The sequence below is a fragment of the Rutilus rutilus genome (genome assembly GCF_951802725.1).
Source record: "Rutilus rutilus genome assembly, chromosome: 17".
NCBI lineage: Eukaryota > Metazoa > Chordata > Actinopteri > Cypriniformes > Leuciscidae > Rutilus > Rutilus rutilus.
The window spans coordinates 27,974,348-27,992,828 of NC_140230.1; the positions used below are offsets into that span (position 1 = coordinate 27,974,348).

The following is an 18,481-nucleotide window of genomic DNA, read 5'->3' on the forward strand; positions in this document are numbered from 1 at the left end:
CACTGGTGGTGTCCCATAATTTAAGCGGTACAAATGCAATGGCACACACACAAAAAAAGAGTTATTTTGGCGTTGGTACCTCCTTAACAGTTATACAGAAACAGAAATAGAGTCATTTATAAAGAGGAACTGTGTTTTACAGTGAATCATACAAAACTGTGGCTTTGTTAATGCACGGGAAACTGTGAGCACTATACAGTAGGTGATTAAATTGCTGATGTGCCTTTGAGGGAAACGGAGCCACTGCTCCGGAAAATAGAGGCCTTTCTGCATTTGCAATTGGATGAAGTTAGTAAACCCAAATCCCTCTGGATCTTTAAAGGCAGTGTTTTAAAAGGAGGCCTAAATCTAACCTAAATTTTTATAACCTTATTTGACTGACGAAGTGTTGAATGAGCTCATGGTTGAGGGTATATTTCCCTCCAAAATGCTGCAAATCAGTCTGAAGTAAAAATGGACTCAATTAATATTTGCAGAAGTATCTTTCTTGATGTTTTTGGACATGCAATGTTTATGTAGATAGAAATGGATGGTTTAAATGTCTGTGGTAGACAATAAAATGTTTGCAGGAAAAGTTGTGATTGCCCCAGATGTTGTTGCTGCTTTTTTACAACTCTTCTGTCTGGAAACTACACTATGCAGATGCTCCACAACACGTCGGAGGGAATTCTGCACACCCACGCTCCATCTCCACCCATCCCAACTGAGAAAAGTGGTGGGTATGACCACAAAAATAATAACTTGCACAATTAAGTATTCCACTCGGAGCGCACACGCACAAATGGACATCTTTCTTCCTTTCACTATCATAAACCTCAAGCCTCAAAATAAAAAAAAACAGCACCTTACATAAGACTTGTAAGTAAAAACCACTGCTGCATTTTGTATTAAATCTATCACACTTGACAGTTACAGTACACATAGAGGCTATAGCATTTTTACACGACCAAATACTGTGTTCAACCCTGTAAACGTTGTGTGCTATATGACTTCACAATAAATAAATACATACATGCATACATATATAAAACATTGAGCAGTGTATTATACCACTCCACAATAATAAATAAATAAAAGCAAAACAATGTTTTATACCACTTCACAATTAGAAAAAAATAAAAATACATACATAAAGCAATACAAATTGCATTGCTTTATGTATGTATTTATTTACTAATTACACAAACATTGTGTTATATAGAGGGCCAAATTACTTGAACTTAATATTAAATATTTTATTTATTTAATTGATTAACATTTATTTGATGATTTAATTGATGAGTAATTTGGCCCTCCATAGATATACCACTCAATTCATTCATTCACAAAACACTGAACATTGTATTATACCACTTCACACTAAAAATAAATAAATATGCCTCATTGTGTGTTTATATTACGTGTGAGTGATAAAGGAAGTTCATGGGAGAAAAGGCTCCGTAGGGCCCTCATTAACTGCAGGGAACTATTGTTAAGTGCAGTGTCGAGGAGATCCCTTGTTGTTACTTATCTGACTCTGTCAGGGGGAGGAAGATTGGAGGGTGGTCCAGCAGCCGCGTCTGGCCAGTTTCTCCACACCTTTGTGTGGGCTTCTGCTGCCAGGCGCTCTCTAGTCTCCCCAGCCTGGGAGAGACGAATGCAGACTTAATGAGGAGCCATGGTAGGCCCACACTGTGAATAAGAGGGGAAATGCCAGGGACAAAGTACAATTTGATTGGATGCTTGTAAAAAAAAAAAAAAAAAAAAAATCCACAGCAAACCATGCCATTTTACTTTCTATTAATGACAAGGACATTGCACGGTATATATTATATATATATATATATATATATATATATATATATATATATATATATATATTGGAGGCATACTGCATACACTCCAAATGGACTTAATGCATGACGGCTGCATATGTATTTCTGTAAATATGTGGCTGAAATATAAATATGAAAAACATAAATATTATATCTTAAACTCAAAACATAAATCTGTGGATAAGACCTTATAGCTCCGCCCCTTTTAAGCGCTGCGTTTGTTGTCTTTTGTCTTCCGGTCTGTATTCTTACAGTGATCTTGCGTATTTATGAATGAACGGCTCGTTTAAAATCTTCCCGGTCTACTGACTTTTGTTAAGACATCTGCTTTAAACATTACAATCCTCATGATAACTTTCGTTAACTTTACAATAAGTAAATCCACTTCACCAGCTAATTACTCCTCAACAGCGATGCCATAGAAACAGAGCGAAGTAAAAACGGAAGTTCAAAGACAATATTCTAAAGATGGCTGCGCACTTGTTTCTCTGGCGCATAAGGTCGATAGGCTACATGAGTTTGCAACTGTTGTTGATCCTTTTTAGTCGTAAGCTGTGGCCTATTAGATGTTTCAAGCAAGTTATTGATTAAAAACGCGGAGTTGATTGAAAAGAAAAACAATGGTAACTCAACATTTAAGTTTGAATTGCTCTTTGTATGGCACTAAATTAACATGTTAGGCTATATTGACAGCACAATGGCCCACTGTTTCTTTCTTTTTTAAAGCGTCTCAATGCAATTCATGACGAGCAATGAAAAAAATGATAAACATAGTAACGCGTAGCCAAACTTTTCGTGAAAAACCATTCCCCTGTGATAGCTGCCTTATTAAGTGGAATACACTGCCAGACAAGTCTCCAGCTGCTTTTCATTGCTATATCAAATGAGTCCAAATCAATTGCCTCTGAAGACGAATGCCTCCATGCATGCATGATGCCTCAAAGTCAAACCTTCGCTTTGGGCCTCAGTGCCAGTGATATGAATTTAAATTATATCCCCCCTGTTTTTTAGATATGCATCACCTTGCTCTTTGGACGTGTCTAGTAATAAATCAAACATCCCAGACCCCTTATCCCGCGTGTCCGATGCTGACTTCAGCACTGTTGTATATTTGATGCCAATGGGCTTGGGTTATCTCTGGAGCCAAGGGGGTGAGCAAACAATGCAGATTCTCACAGAACCTCCCATTGCACCGAGCCCAGCAAGACAACATCTGCATCGCACATGTAAGCCAGAACACAATTGCTTGCTCTGAGAGTTCATGTCAAGACTGCATTTTAATCACTTTAATGATTTAATGGAAAAGCTGAATGTCCAATAATGTTTTTGTGGGCGTGAAAATGCATCTGAGAGATTGTAAAAACGTGATTGAAATTAACCTCTACTACTAAAGACTTAACTGTTACGAAATGCATTAAAAAATGTCAAAATGTAAAAAAAATTTAATCAAATTTTCAATTGGTAATTTATACAATTAAATTAAATTGCATTTCTGACTCTGTTGAATTGTCAGCCATGATTATTTTATCCACTAATGGGGGTTATTTGTGTACATTTGTTTGTTCATGTTGTCTTATTGTCTATAAGGGTCCCTGTTGATGCAAAAAAAACACTTTTATTAGGCTATTAATTTGACTTGTTCATCTAATGTGTGTGAGTAGTACATCATTCTAAAGTTTTTGTGAATGTTATTTTCAACTCATTTAGTTCCATAATGTGATATATTTCAGGGTGAAACTGTTCAACAAACAATATAGGGATGAATTTGATTGTATATTTATTATTAAAAGAAAGAATTTATTACTTATTTTTGAAAGAAATTAATTATTTTATTCAGCATAAAGTGATAGTAGAGACATTTATAATGTTACAAAACATTTCTATTTCAAATAAAGGCTGTTCTTGTGATTTTATTCATCAACGTATGGTGGTTTCCACAAAAAATGAAGCAACTGTTTTCACCATTGATAATAATAAGAATTGTTTTCTGAACATCAAATCAGCATATTTGAATAATTTCTGAGGGATCATGTGACACTGAAGACTGGAGTCGAACAGTATAGAACAATTTTAGCATCACTTTGTTCTATGATGTGTGAAAAATCTGTGATAAAAGGACATGGGCTAAAGCTAACATTGAGAAAAAGACAAGATGAATTTGATTATAAACGTGGATGGCCGTGCCTTTGCCTTAACACATAGATTAGGCAAATATGAAGCAGCTAAAAATGAAAATGAAATGGTGCTAACTTTGCATTTTTTGAATGCACCAAAACCTCAAATGATTGACGACCCCCTGAGGACGTAGACGTCTTCAGTTGCAACAATAGCAGAGAAGGGCCAGACCGCCGCTACTTTGGATACTGCAACTTTGGATAGACCTATTTCTGTGGAGAATCAAGCAGCGGTCTTGTGAAATCATTGTGCTTCGGCTGCTCTTCACCGCCAGAGTAAAGTTGAGGAAATTACAGACGTGCTATAAAAACAAGCTGTATTTCCAGCGGTTTCTCGTAATTGTGCTTACTGTTTACAGAGCTGGTGACAACAGTCCTTCCTTTGTATTGGCGTTGCTATACAGAAGGTGTCCTGTATCGTGTCTGATGTGGCTGTGCTTTGCTAACCCCAAAAGACACATGGGAAGACTCTAAAACATCTTTATACGGACCGAGTCCAAGGAGTGACAGTGGCATGGGTGAGTTGTGGGTCATGCTCTATTGCCCCCACATATTGAGGGCAACTGAGGCGTGACCCATTCGGTCTCAGGAAGTGTTTTGCTAAACGAAATGAGTTCCAATTGAGGACGGGGAATAATGTGCAGTGTCGTGAGCTTAAGAAGTATTTCACAACAGGAAAAAGGTTTCCAGGCTGTCAGCTTAAATGAGGTGCTCTTTGGTTGTGGTTTTACAGCTTTAGAGCACATGTTGGAGTGTAGAGAGACAATGCAATGGCTTTTCAACAGGCCTTTGTTTTCTACAATCACATCTCCAGTAAATGTGTCTGTAAATTTTTGCGGAGATATCACAATCCAAGACTACAAGCATATTCATATGCCTAATTTCGTAGTCACAAGAAATAGTTTGGAGACTTTTTTTCCCCAAGTATTAATTCTGTGGACATAATTTGTGGCCATGCTGCCATAGGCTACATGGAAATGATGAGCATGCTAAAACAAGAGAGAACCAACAAAATATTATTAATTGATTATGGTGTAGTCAATGTATGCTTTTTCATATGAGCTTTTTGTTATTCTATGCATTTTTTTGCATAGTAAAATAAACCCTGTTGCTGTAGTTTACCAACAAACAAAAAAATTTACCTTTACCAAGTTCAGTGTTTTGTTCTTCCCTCAAATTTAAAAAATGTTCCTCATATTTTGATGGTTTAGGGTCTCTACTGTATATATAGATGCAGTTAATAATATTTTACTTTATTATTATTTTTGTTTTGCTTTTTTCATTCATTCTGACAACCTACAATTTTCAGGAACAATTTTATTATTTAAAATTCTAATGATTAATTATTATAATGATCATTATGAGCCTCAACTGAATATATATTTTTTGTGGTTCAGTCCCATTTACCCTCTTCCCAGCATGCACTAGGGCAGTTTGCCAGTTTTATTTACAATGTTGTTAAATGGGTGTCAGATTTATTAACTTATCTTGTAATATCAGAAAGGTGTTATGTACTAAGTGTTGAGGACTGTGTGTGCCGTTTTATGTCTTTGCAAATTCAATGTGATATTATTTAAGAATTGCTGTTTGCTCACCATATAAATTTCCCAACGAAAACATGAGAACCCCTCCCCCCCCAATTCAACTTGTGTAGAAATATTGATTTAACTTAGAGCAATTTGGCCAGTTCGGTCAAGACATTAAATGCCTTCATATTGTTGCCTTCTACAAACACCTCATTTTTATTACAGCATACATTATGTTTAACATCTATATGAGCTTTATTTAAGTTAAACATATCACTCAATCAACGAGAATTCATTGGGCTACATCAATGAAAGTCATTTTAGGAGTCAAATCAGGAAGAAATAACTCTTCAACTGCCCATTTTCACAGTGTAGTGTCATTTGAGACCCAGTTTGAATTGAATTTAATGAGAAAGAATGACATCCATAAACCCTATCCAGCCACATGTAATGCTGTTCATGTGTTGACAGACATTCTACCATGAGCAATTACACTTTTAGGCCAGGTTTTATGTCACAGGATCAATTGAGAGCTTAATATTATTCTTGGCACTGGAACAAGAGATGTGTGACGCACTTGTTAGTGTATATGTATGTTAGTAAAGTGTATATGTATGTATGGGATTTGCTACAATGTCCAGGTCTAGAGGTCAAAGGTGCCATGGAAGAAGCTTTATTACAACAATCCAGGCACACAGTTGAAGTCATGTATGATTTGTCTAAGATTGAAAGCGATCCCGTCAGACTGGGGTCGAGATTTGCTTTCAAAGCAAATACTGTTGCCTTCATTTTCTGTAATTGGAAGATATTGCTTTAAAAAAAAAAAGGACTGGAAAAGCGCGGCGGTCGTTTAAAGCCGCAGAACACCTCGCTCATTGCTCTAATTTGCGTCTTTAGAACTGCTTGTGTCAGAGATCTGTAGCCTTGACTACTTCTGTCAGAAATCAAAATAAAATGTCTGAACAGAGTATTTCAGAGAATGCCCTCTTTCTGTTCAAGCAGGCATATGAGGGGAAACACAGGTCTACCTCATGTCACATGTGGTGCTCCAAAGGCACGGAAAACTACGCACACAGTAGTTAAGCAGCACAATTTCGGTTTTCAAATGGCTGCTATTGATCTCTCCTTATGGTGACACTTCTGGCGAGAAGCGGAGCTCCAAAGTAAACGCAGAGCATGTGCTACCTTTTGTAAGTGAATCCGATGCCTGTCAGGAGCTTGTAGAAACTGTGAACATGAGGCATCTTCTAAATGTATGTTATTGATCTTATTGTGAATGTTTCATCCAATTTTTTTTTTTTTTTTTTGACCTTCAGAAAAAAACACAAAACTGATTCTTTAGAATAAATTGGAATTTTTATGAGAAAGAGAGGATTGTTTATGAACCGATTCATAAAGCGGATTTTCCAACAACAGCTTGTTTGCACTACACCTCATTGGAAAAAGCAGCTATAGTTACTGGAAAAGCTACATTATTATGAAAAAAGTACTTTCACACCACTGGAAAAAAAAGTTACACTACACTAAAACTACTGTTCAAAAGTTGAATTTGATTTGAGTGTCAATAAGATTTTTTTTTTTTTTTAAGAAATCCCTACTCCCAACACTGAAAAAAATGATTCATTAAATTTAATACAAAAAATTATCGTAAGTGGTTGCACACAATTGATTTTACCCACATTTAAACAAATGCATTAAGTTGAACTTAATAAATTTTAGTTTGATAAAATATGATAATTTTTTTTTTTGTCAATTCAAAGAATCATTTTTTTCAGTGAAGTCTGCTTTTATTTGATCACACAAATACATTAAAAACAGTAATATTCTGAAATATGAATACAATTTAAACCAATTTAATTTATTCCTGTGATGGCAAAGCTGAATTTTCTGCGGCCATTACTCCAGTCTTTAGTGTCAGAAATCATTCCAATATGCTGATTTGCTGCTCAAGAAACATTCATTATTATCAATGTAAAAACAGTTGTGCTGCTTAATATTTTTGTGAAAACTGAGATACACTATTTTCAGGATTCTTTGATGAATACAGATTAAAAAGAAAAGCATTTATTTGAAATAGAAATCTATTTTTGAACGTGTCCTTGCTTCTCTCTTTCTTAAAAATCTTACTGACCCCAAAAGCTTGTAGAAATGAAAGCATAAATATCAGAAAATAAAGTAAAACCTTCTCAACTTTTCAGATACCGGTGTTCCCATCATGCACTGGGGCTTGAATAATTAATAAGGTTGATTTTTACAATTAAGGTATTTACACCGTTTCATCATTGCTTTGTTGTTAGGTTTAGTAACTTGCCATTTTGTGACATCTGGAATTCTTTTTGTTGTATTGTGTATTGTGTACCAAGTATTGAGGTCTCTTTGTTTGGATATGTCTATTGTCCAGCATTACTTCAAATGTGTAGAAATTATGTCAATATGTAGTGTAGTATTTACTTGAACGTTTCAAAGTAAAGCTTACATTTTAAAAGCGTGGCTTAGTTCAGCTTTATATTGTTTGAGTAAAAAGTAAAATTCACCTAAGTAGAAATTACTCAAACTTTTCTGGCCAAGTTAAAGGTACTTATTTTCTTTGTAAATTTTACTTAACTTAGTTAAGTAAAGTTAACTCAATTCCGTATGTGAAATTTACTTTAAAAAATATGCGTGCAAAAACTTTCGAAAGAAAAATAAAGTAAATTTTACTTATTGTTTTTTTCAGTCAACACTGCCTATCAGATAGCGCTGGCTTGTTTTAATGTGGTTGTTATAGCTTTCCAGAAATAAGCTTTATCCATGTATACTATGAGATGACCTGGAAATGATAAATCCACAAGTCACCAGTGCACAAAGAACCGCACAAGAGTTTTGTTTTTGTCTTTTGCAGAGAGGATGACATTATAGATGCCCTTTAAATGCTAACAGTGTCCTTTAGAAAACAAAAACATTGGTACAGATTCGACAATGCACAAGCAGCCACAATAGGAATGACATCAAGTGTAGGTTGTGCTGCTATAAACAAGCATGTGCTGAGTCCACTTGGTGAATGCACTGTGTGGTAGACACAGCAGAGTAAACGCACACGCTGAGCCAGATCCACAGCTCCTAAGAGACCAATTGAGCACATAGAGAGAGAGAAAATAGACAGCAATAGGAAATGCTACGAAAGACTCTATGGTAATAAACTTTTATTACCAAATCCAATTTAGTTTAGTAGATAAAACCAAGAAAACAGTAGACAATTATGTATGATTATTTATATTATATATTATTTATTATTCATAGAATGAATACCTTATTTATTTAATTGCCACTGATCTTTGATTGGCATATATATCCTTCAAACTTTCTTTTTTTCCCCCATTATCTTTCTTTTAATAGTAATTCGTCTTTTTTAATTCGTATTTAATAATTATTAATTATCCTCTATGTAAGGAAAAAAAATATCAGGTCTGTGTTTGGAATGTCTGGATTTGGCCTTTGCCCTTTAATGACCCTTCTCACAGCGTTAACTCGCTACGTCACTGTCATCCACCAATCAGCTCACAGGAGGCGGAGCTAAGAAAACATGTCGTCTGTATCGGAGCTGTACGATGTCACTTGGGAAGGTAAATGACTTTGTTTTCGTTAACAGCGGTTATTAGTCGATTCAGTATTTATCTGTTGTCATTCACCCGTTACCCAAGTTGAGCATTTTGTAAAGATTTGCGATCTAAATGCCTTATTTTTTTGGTGCTTTTCATTAAAGACTACAACAGGCGATCTAAGTAGCCAGTTAGCTTCTGTACAGTTTAGTAACAAAATCTCTATTCTAGAAAGACATCATTTTATGTTCATATAATGGATTGCGGTGTTTAGGTTGCAATCTGTATTTAACTATCATATTGGGATGTATAGAAATTGTCATGTTGAAATATAAGCGGAGTATTCTTTTCTTTTCTTTTTTATGTTTGTCTGGTCAGATAAATGGTGATTGTCATATCGATGTTGTCATCTACAGTCAGATAATAAAGAATGATTCAGTTCTCTTGATATCATAATCTCTTATTGTTTTTATAATGTCAATCTTTTGTTGCCACAGATCTGGCATTATAATATACTGCAATAATGCAGATTTAGATGAACTAGTGTTGTCAAAAGTACCGACAAACACTACCTCACATTATTAACAACTGATATGATATTATGTGTTTGGCTCTTTAAACATGAGATAAAACATGTCTCACAACGTGGTTTCTTAAATAATGCTGCTGTCATTAAAGAAAAACAAATAGCCTACAAGTGAATATCAAATGTTAAGACAAATGTTTTCACTCATATGGTTTTTCTGATTATTTGATTTCTAATGGAGAAATTGCAAAATATAAGTATTTTCTTTAATGTTCTCAGACCTTTATTCGCCACTGTATGTACTTTGTGCCTTTAATTTTAAGTTAGATGTATAATTAATTCGATTTGTTTTGGCCTTTTAGTTGTTTTGACACCATTATCAGAATCTGACATCATTATAATTGTGTTTTTTTCTTATATAGACCGTTCTAAAAAGTTTTGTGTTGATTAAATTTAAATTAATTAATAAATTAAATTACAAATTAAATTAATTAATAAATGTAAAATGTAAAATGTAAATTAAGCTATACAAAGTATAGTAGTCAGTATGATGGAGCACTATAGATATTTTTTAGAAAAGTAGGAAAGATGAATAAAGAAAGTACAAGTTATATTCACAATAAATAATTGATGGATGATGAAAATAAATAAGTGATAAAGTTTCAGCCAAGGGCTAATGTGTTTCTTTATTGCATTTCAGAGATGCGTGACAAACTCCGTAAGTGGAGAGAAGAGAATTACAGGAACAGTGAGCAGATTGTGGATGTCGGTGAAGAGCTGATTAATGAGCATGCGTCTAAACTTGGAGATGATAGTAAGTACAATTACAGTAAACAAAAGCGAACTTATAAGAAGTAATAAATAATGAAGTACATTCGGTCTCTATGGCATTATATAATCATTAATGTTAATGGCTTTTGTGATTGGACCGGTTTAGTGTGACGTCTGGCTGACTACGATCAGACGTGTTTCTTATGCACACATGGACACTAAGTGCAGCTCTTCAACATGATAACTGACAGATATTTAACAAATAAATAGCCTGAAACTATAACTTTTTATTGCATGGAACCATCATAGTCCTAACAAAACATTGAGGTTATATTCCCGTTAGACAGGAACATTTCCTACAGCCGGCGATCTGATGTTTGACAGTAATTGTCTTGAAATTTATTAAAGGCCCTGATTTTGTTACAAAAGCTATGATTTGATGCCAGTTGTAGAAGAGATTTAAAGAGGATGAGTTTAGAGTGCAACTTCTTGGAAAGGGTTTGCTATTTAAAATGTTAGATAAAACACTCTCTGAGAAGTTGTCTTTAAATTCACTCTAAACTACTTCCACTAAAAACTTTACTTAATTGTTTTAAATAAAATAAAATAGATAAACCTCACTAAGTGACTAGAGATGGTTTTGCGGTCTTTAGCACAGTCAGAATAACAAAAGTTCAGTGGTGGAAATATAGTTGCATAGTCATTTGAAAATAAGCAGTTGATGGCAAATTTTACAATTAAATATCAGTTTTTTTTTTTTATAATGCTTTTGCTTAAGTGTTTGGATCCACTAATTTGCAAGAACAAATATATATTCAGTTGTCTCAAAATCAGCATTATTTTTTTTTTTTTGGCCATAGGTTTTGTTAACATTTATAAAAACATACCGTGTATGAAGTTGCTGAAGTCTTTGAGTCGGTTATCTGACCTCTTGAATATGACTGTTGCAGAAAACGGAAAAGAGCACCAATTATTTGTCCTTAAAGATCTGATAACAAAAAGACTTTTCAGCTTTTCTCTTGACATTAAAATGAGGTTAAAGTGGAAACATCAGAACATTTCAGATGGCTTAATATTTATTTGCTTTGGTCAGTTATGGGTTTCTTAGCCAGACAAGCCAGACAAGTCCTGCAATCGTGTTGTCAAACATAGCCACTAAAGCCAAGACTCTCTTCAGCAGCTAAAATCATTATCTCAGAGGTGATCCAATCCTTCATACTTGCTCTGAAATTCACTCCTATAGTTGACAATTTTCGGTTTACCAATTGGAGAAATTGGGCTGTTTTCTATTCAAATTAAATTTAGGCTTTTTTTTTTCTCCGTCCATATTATTATTTTAAAACCACATGCAATCTCAAATAACTATTATTTAACTTCTTTTGGCTGTTCCTCAGATAACAAGACTGCTTTTTGAGGAATCTAAGCAAACAACAATGAAAGAGTCAAAGTTACCAAACAGCCCTTAAAAAGGCTTTTACTGCAATACATATGCACATACAAGCAATCCAAAAAAATTAAAATAACATGGTTTTCGTTGTAGAAGCTTTTCAGATTTCTAGATGGGCCGGTTATCTCATTAAGGAAAGAATAAAGCAAAGATGAGTTAAAATCTAAAAATTGTATTGATGCAAGATGTATTTTTTTGTTGTTGTGATTATTATTCTTATTATTCTTTAAAGAGCAGGGTAAATACTTTACACAGCTTGTTTTGATTGAAACCAGCTCTTAAATTGGCTGTGAAACAAGATGGTAATTATCAAAGCAAGACTTGGAATCATAAAAACAGCTCAAAAAAACTTGAGGCGTTTGTTTGCTTTGGCATATCAGTTTTTTTCTTGTTCGGTGGGATTTTTTATTGCTCTTTCTCAATTAGCACATTTGAAATCATTCAGCCGATAGACTTCGGGCATGCTTGTCAAAACACACTTGTCTGTCATGGAGCATTAATTTCATTAATTGGATCCATTAGCCAAGCCCACTAATCAGTTTTCTTTATGGTGAATAGAGCAGCTAAAGCCACTCGCTTTGTTACAATTGCCAGTTGAACGTTAAACATTGCCATCTTGGAAATGACTTAAGCATTTAATTGCAGGAATTTAAAATTCCTGTAATCTGTCAAAGTAACGACTCACTTTTTGGGCCGAGACGACGATAGCTGCGCGATTTCAGCACGTAACGCATGTCATGACGAATAGAGGGTGAAATTCGCTCACCCTTTGCGGTGTTTGACTGAACTGATACATAAAACTGATGAATACGCTAAGGTTTTCTTGTCAAAATTCAGCGACTTCGTTTTGTTTGGCGAGAATTTCCTGACCGTTTCCATGAGACCTGCCAGCTCGCCCACACCCGGAGATTACGAAGACAAACTGCGTCGTTGACGGACGCTAAAGATTGTCTTTTCTAATGATACAGAGAAGAAAGTCACAGTTTGCTCGAAAGGAGTTCACGCGGGTTGGATGTTCATTTGTCATCTTCGCTACCATGTTGAGAAATAGACTTACTAATATGGTGTCACTTTATGTTTGTCTCCCGTGCTCAGTTTGGATAATTTACGAGCAGGTGATGATCGCAGCGTTGGACTGCAGTCGTGACGATCTGGCCTGGGTGAGTTTTCTTTAAGTAACTTTCTCGCACTCTCTCATGTATTCAACTGGGAACCCTACTCTTTTGCTCATTGAAAATGCAAAGTTTTCCCAGTTGTTTTTGGAAAAACAATTGGCTTGAGATACAAATCAGGCATGATTTTCAGTGATCAGGGATCCTGGTTGACTTGAGACACTTACAGTAGTCAGTTTCTGAGGTTCTTACCAGCAGCTAGGAAAACAGCGGGAAAAACCGTTTGAGAGCATGATGGGTCAGCCGGGCTAAGCCACAGAGCAAACTTTCCATCCTAACCAGGAAAACATTGGATTTGTCAGTAACCATTCCTTACCAAGTCATGTGTGTGAAAAAAAAACAAAAAAAAAACGGGGCCTGTTCATCTCAGTGGGAAAGAACTGGTAAAAGTAGCATCCTGCTTCTGCTTTTTATAGTAGCCTAAGCCAGTGTGGAATTGTGGGATCCTGCTGTGCAGTGTTCTGAATTCTCACCCATGTCACTTGCAATTTTTCCCGTCTTCCCTCACAGCTGTATGGCCAACCTGTTTATCATGGCACCCACGGACAGGAAAGTTACGGTTTCATTTTATGGTTAGGAGAAACCTTCGCTGTAATATTGTCTTGTCAAACTAGTCACATCACACTTTTAAGAGTAGATCTATAAATTTTTGAATGCTGTGGATAAAAAAAAAAATTGTATGAAGCCACATTTCATCACCCCTGAGAGTTATAGTATAATTTTCAAGTGCTCTGTAATCCAGCAGGCTTTGCATAGTCACTCAAGCTGTGGTGCAATAAATATAGGAATTTATTCTTTGGGCAAATACTTATGACTGATGTTTAAGGTAATGTCAGTATTTTGTTGATGTTGGTAACCCTGTAAAGCCTGATATATGAAATAACAGTAAAACAAGTTTTTAATTGTCTGTATAACCTTTAAACAAAATATCATTTTGGTAACACTTTACAGTAAGGTTCATTAGTTAACATGAACTAAGAATGAACAATACTTCTTAAGCATTTATTAATCTTAGTTAAAATTAATTTCAACATTCACTAATACATTATTAAAATAAAAGGTTGTATTTGCTAACATTAGTTAATGCACTGTGAACTAACATGAACAAACAAGGAACAGCTGTATTTTTATTAACTTATATTAATAAATGCTGTAACAAATGTATTGCTCATTGTTAGTACATGTTAGTTAATACATTAACTAATGTTAACTAATTAACCTTACTGTAAAGTGTTACCATTATTTTTTTTTAAATAAATGAAATTATTATTTTAGTATTTCTGTTGATTTAATAATTTTTTTGTTAAAAAAATGAACTTTTAATCGGTTCTAGTCAAAACAATGGATGAAAACACACCTTTTCTAATTATGCTCCTTATGCATGGAATGAGCTTCCAGGTATACTACACATGAAATATGTACCATTTTAATAGTTTAATAGTTGATTCGGATTTGGACTCCCTGGCAGAAGAGATATTGTATCTCAACGGGACCTTCCTGATTAAATAAATAAATAAATATACAATAAAACAATTTTATATTGTTAAAAAAAAAAAAAAAAAAAAAAAACTTTTTATTAATCAAAGACTTCTGAAAAAATGTATCAGTCATACTGCTTAATATTTTTGTGGAAACTGTTTCTTGAGCACCAAATTAAGATTAGAATGATTCTGAATGATCATTTGACACTGAAGACTGGAGTAATAATGCTGAAAATACAGCTTTGCCATCACAGGAATAAATTGCAATTTAAAATATATTGAAATAGAAAACAGAAATATAACTAATGTATAAATATTTCACAACATTACAGTTTTTGTTGTTTTTTTTTTTTATCAAATAAATTCAGCCAATAGATTTCTTTCAAAAACCTTTGGTAGTCATTTTGAAATGTATAGATATATTATTCATATTTATCTTATGCAGACAATACTAAGCTGTTTTTGATTAATACTCACATTTGCTCAACCTATACCATGACATTAGAACAGGACTTTTGTATGACAAACCACTGGCAGACATGATGAAGGTTTGGAAAACCTGTTTGTGGAGTCTATTTTGAAAAGTTAAATGTTCGCATGGTCAACCCCACCGTTGTTGTTCTTTGCGTAGAGTTGCCTACAGGAGCTGAAAAGGCAGTTTCCAGACAGTCACAGAGTGAAGCGATTAGCAGGGATGCGGCTGGAGGCTCTGGAGAGGTAAGATACACCACAGCACCATCTTAACACCAAGGCCTTGGATTAGCTGCAAGGAAGGGGGGGGTTCTGGGACGTAAGTGGCAGGATGCGTGGGAAGGGAGGCTGTTTATTTTGCAAGCCACTGTTCCTTCTGCTAAGTGGAAAAGCGAGAGAGAATGGTTCAGCCCTCAGTAGTCCTGTGGCTCTTATGCCTGTGCGAGGAATTCCAAAGACGGAAGTGGTCTCTCCCGCTATTATTCTGGGGGTCCCTCTGTCCCCCCCCTTCTGTTTTTGTCTCTCTGGTTGGGAAAACAAGGCCGGCCAGACCTGTAAACATAGAACCTATGGTCTGCTTTTTCTCTCCCAGAGAATTTCGCTCTCTCTCAGTGTTTTAGCAAACAATTAAGAAGGTCGTAAATTGATGTTAATGTATAGAATTTCAGCAGGATTTCAGATCTGTTTCATTCTGGTCACCGTGTCTTTGACGTGTTTATCAGTTATGCCAGGGGTTGTTCCGTAATTGTGAGTGATTGCGCCTGCACGGTCAGATTAAATAAACTGCAAATTAGAGTCTAATTGCCATCAGGCGCTCGGCTTAAATGAAACTCTCCCCTCCGCTCCCACATGGCTGAATCCTACATAAATAGAACAAGTCAAAGCGGCTGATGCCATATGAGATGTGCCAGAGAGGGAGTGAACTCTAACGTGGATGTGAGAACAGGAGTGGCGTTGGAGCTCAATGATAATAGGAACCAGAGCTGCTTTTGTTGTTGGTTGCGGGCTGAAACAGGTTTTTGATCATGAGGTCGGCTGCTTTGGCTGTGCTAGCGTTAACTGTGCAGGTTGTCCCTCGAAAAAAAAAGAAAAAAAAAAAGCGAGCTTTCATCCTTCATTCGACATGACAAGTGAAGTGCTTGTGACATTGTCCTCCCATTCTTCAGAAAACACTGTATGAGATCAGCATCGTAATTCATAACGTCTTTTCAAACACCGTTCTGTCCAACCCTCAGTTCAGGTTGAAGGGCTCGTCGAGTGTATTTATTTATTTTTTTGCATCTGTAACTCATATATGTCTTGCTTCGGAATGCCTTTTAAGCGAAATGCGCTTCGAAACGATGCCTGATTTGTGGTGGAAGTTCAGGCTGATTTGTTTAGAGGTAAATCAAAGTGCGGAGCTAGTAAACCTCGCACAACACTGGCTATTTGAGCAGCTACGGTAATGGCTGTTTATTTCTGCCGCTTGGATACGTAGCCTCTGTCTCTATAGAAACAAGCTGTTCTTTATACAAAAAGTTGGTAACTTTATTTGATGGCTCTACCACTTAATTTCACATGACCGGTGTTCCTGTTGATTATCCTTAAATATGATCTCTCTCTATTGAAGGTATGAGGATGCCAATAAGCTGTACGACTCAATACTACAAGATGACCCGACAAATACGGTAAGGAAAAAAATGTGGTTGAAACTTGTTTTGCTGTCTGAAAAGTTTTTTCATACGTTAAACTCTTTCTCCCCTCAGTGACCTCAGCCACTAAAATCACACACACGCAAATGCAGTACACACAAGTGTGTGAGGTAACAAAGACCATTGATTTATGGACTTCGGTTGCATTAAACATGGCCAGGGCAACCTCAGCAAAAATAAATGGCTTGTCTTTTGAAGATGGGGATTTATCGCTTTTCCTGAGACTCCATAGAGAGGTCTCAGGGGTGCTAAATTTTTTTCCTTCGTTTTTTTTTTTTTTTACCTTTAACCTTTAGATAACCTAAAGGAATAGTTCATACAGAAATGAAAATAAGTCTTCATTAAATCACCTTCATATCACTCCAAATGCATAAGGTTTTATTTCTTAATTTTTTTTTACATTTGGTAGGGGTGCACCAAATTTTCGGCTACCGAAAATATTCTGCCGAAACAGCTATTTTTGGTTTTGGAAGGTCGAAATCAGTGACCTGAACAGACATTTAATTAGCGCTTCTCCGATGACACATTTTGACTGTTCAGCGTACGTTTGTTAAACATGTCAGCTGTGTGGACACTATCTCTGGATTGACAATAATACACCATTAATGATATGGTTTCTTAAATCTAAAATCTTTTAGTTTGTGCTGTTTTCTGTTGATGCATGAACAAAACTTCACGAAACATTTGGAGCATTGCTGCCATCCAATAATCACAAAAAGCTTTGGTACTTTTAATATAAAGCAAAGTCTCAACTTTAAAATTCTGTCAATCGAATTACGAAATTCAAACAATAAATGTATTTTTGGCGCTCTTTATTACGGCATGACCGATACTGATCAATCACACTTAAACCGATCAACGGTTTTCGGCCAAGTGCATCCTGAAGTTTTGGTTTCGGCCCAGAATTTAAATTTTGGTACATCCCTAGTTTTCGGAGTCAGATGTTCTTTTTAAAGTCTTAATGATTCGTCCACAAATTGATTGATTCGGTTCTCGAGTTTAACTCAATGACTAGTCCACTAGAGGTGAGAATCAGTGATTAACAAATTAAATTCTCCTTTTTTTTTTAAATCAATTGAATGTATCCTTGCTGAATAAAAGTAATAATTTCTTGCAAAAAAATATATACTTGCATATATACATATTACTTGGTGTTCCATGGAAGAAAGTCATTCACGTGAGGTTCACAACTTTCATTTTTGGATGAATTATCCATTTAAAGAATGTGGTTCAGTCTTAACTTATTTATTATTTAAAGATCACTTAGGTATTAGAAACCCAAATGCGCAGTTTGCTATTGATTTGTCTTCTCTTGGCGTAACGCATGAAGCCTGTTTTTTATTCACTGATTATTTATTGAGTGAAGTGGCTTACAGTATCCATGTATGCTCCATGTTTTTCCAATATCTTTCCACCATCACCTCAAAACATATTGTACCTGCCCTTCATTATAAGAAAATGCAAGAAAATAAATGTTTTAAAGTGTTTTCATAACCTTATTTGTTTTGGCCCTTCCCTGTAGACGCAATACACATTTTTTGCACTGTCTCTACACATGGACTTGCTTAATGTTTTAAACATTTTCTCAGGGCTGGCAAAGTGCATGATGAAGCAGATACTTTTGTTCTTTGGACATCATGTGTGGATTCCACACCTCACCGTCCGTCTGTTTTGAACACATGGAGGCTTTTCTGGCAAAGTCAATAAACCCTCATGTGTGCTCCGGCAGGACCCCCTTTCCCCCGGTGATCGCTCTCTCTCTCTCTCTCTCTCTCTCTCTCTCTCTCTCTCTCTCTCTCTCTCTCTCTCTCTCTCTCTCTCTCTCTCTCT

At 35.5% G+C, this 18,481-nt stretch overlaps 1 protein-coding gene across 3 annotated transcripts in view; it reads left to right on the forward strand.

Annotated features, from left to right (window-relative positions):
• The first annotated feature begins 2,736 nt into the window (after positions 1 to 2,736).
• emc2 (ER membrane protein complex subunit 2) overlaps positions 2,737 to 18,481 on the forward strand; it is a 38,952-nt gene continuing 23,207 nt past the window's right edge. Inside the window, exons 1-7 of one of the 3 annotated variants that reach the window (XM_084385267.1) lie at positions 2,737 to 3,040; positions 4,348 to 4,506; positions 9,051 to 9,116; positions 10,319 to 10,432; positions 12,932 to 12,996; positions 15,121 to 15,206; positions 16,570 to 16,627. In XM_084385267.1, the coding sequence (XP_084241393.1) occupies positions 9,077 to 9,116; positions 10,319 to 10,432; positions 12,932 to 12,996; positions 15,121 to 15,206; positions 16,570 to 16,627 (363 nt within the window). In that variant the 5' untranslated portion in view covers positions 2,737 to 3,040; positions 4,348 to 4,506; positions 9,051 to 9,076. Of the gene's footprint in view, positions 3,041 to 4,347; positions 4,507 to 7,712; positions 7,777 to 8,963; positions 9,117 to 10,318; positions 10,433 to 12,931; positions 12,997 to 15,120; positions 15,207 to 16,569; positions 16,628 to 18,481 lie in introns of those variants that run through there. The other 2 variants (XM_084385268.1, XM_084385266.1) reach the window with 2 other exon arrangements.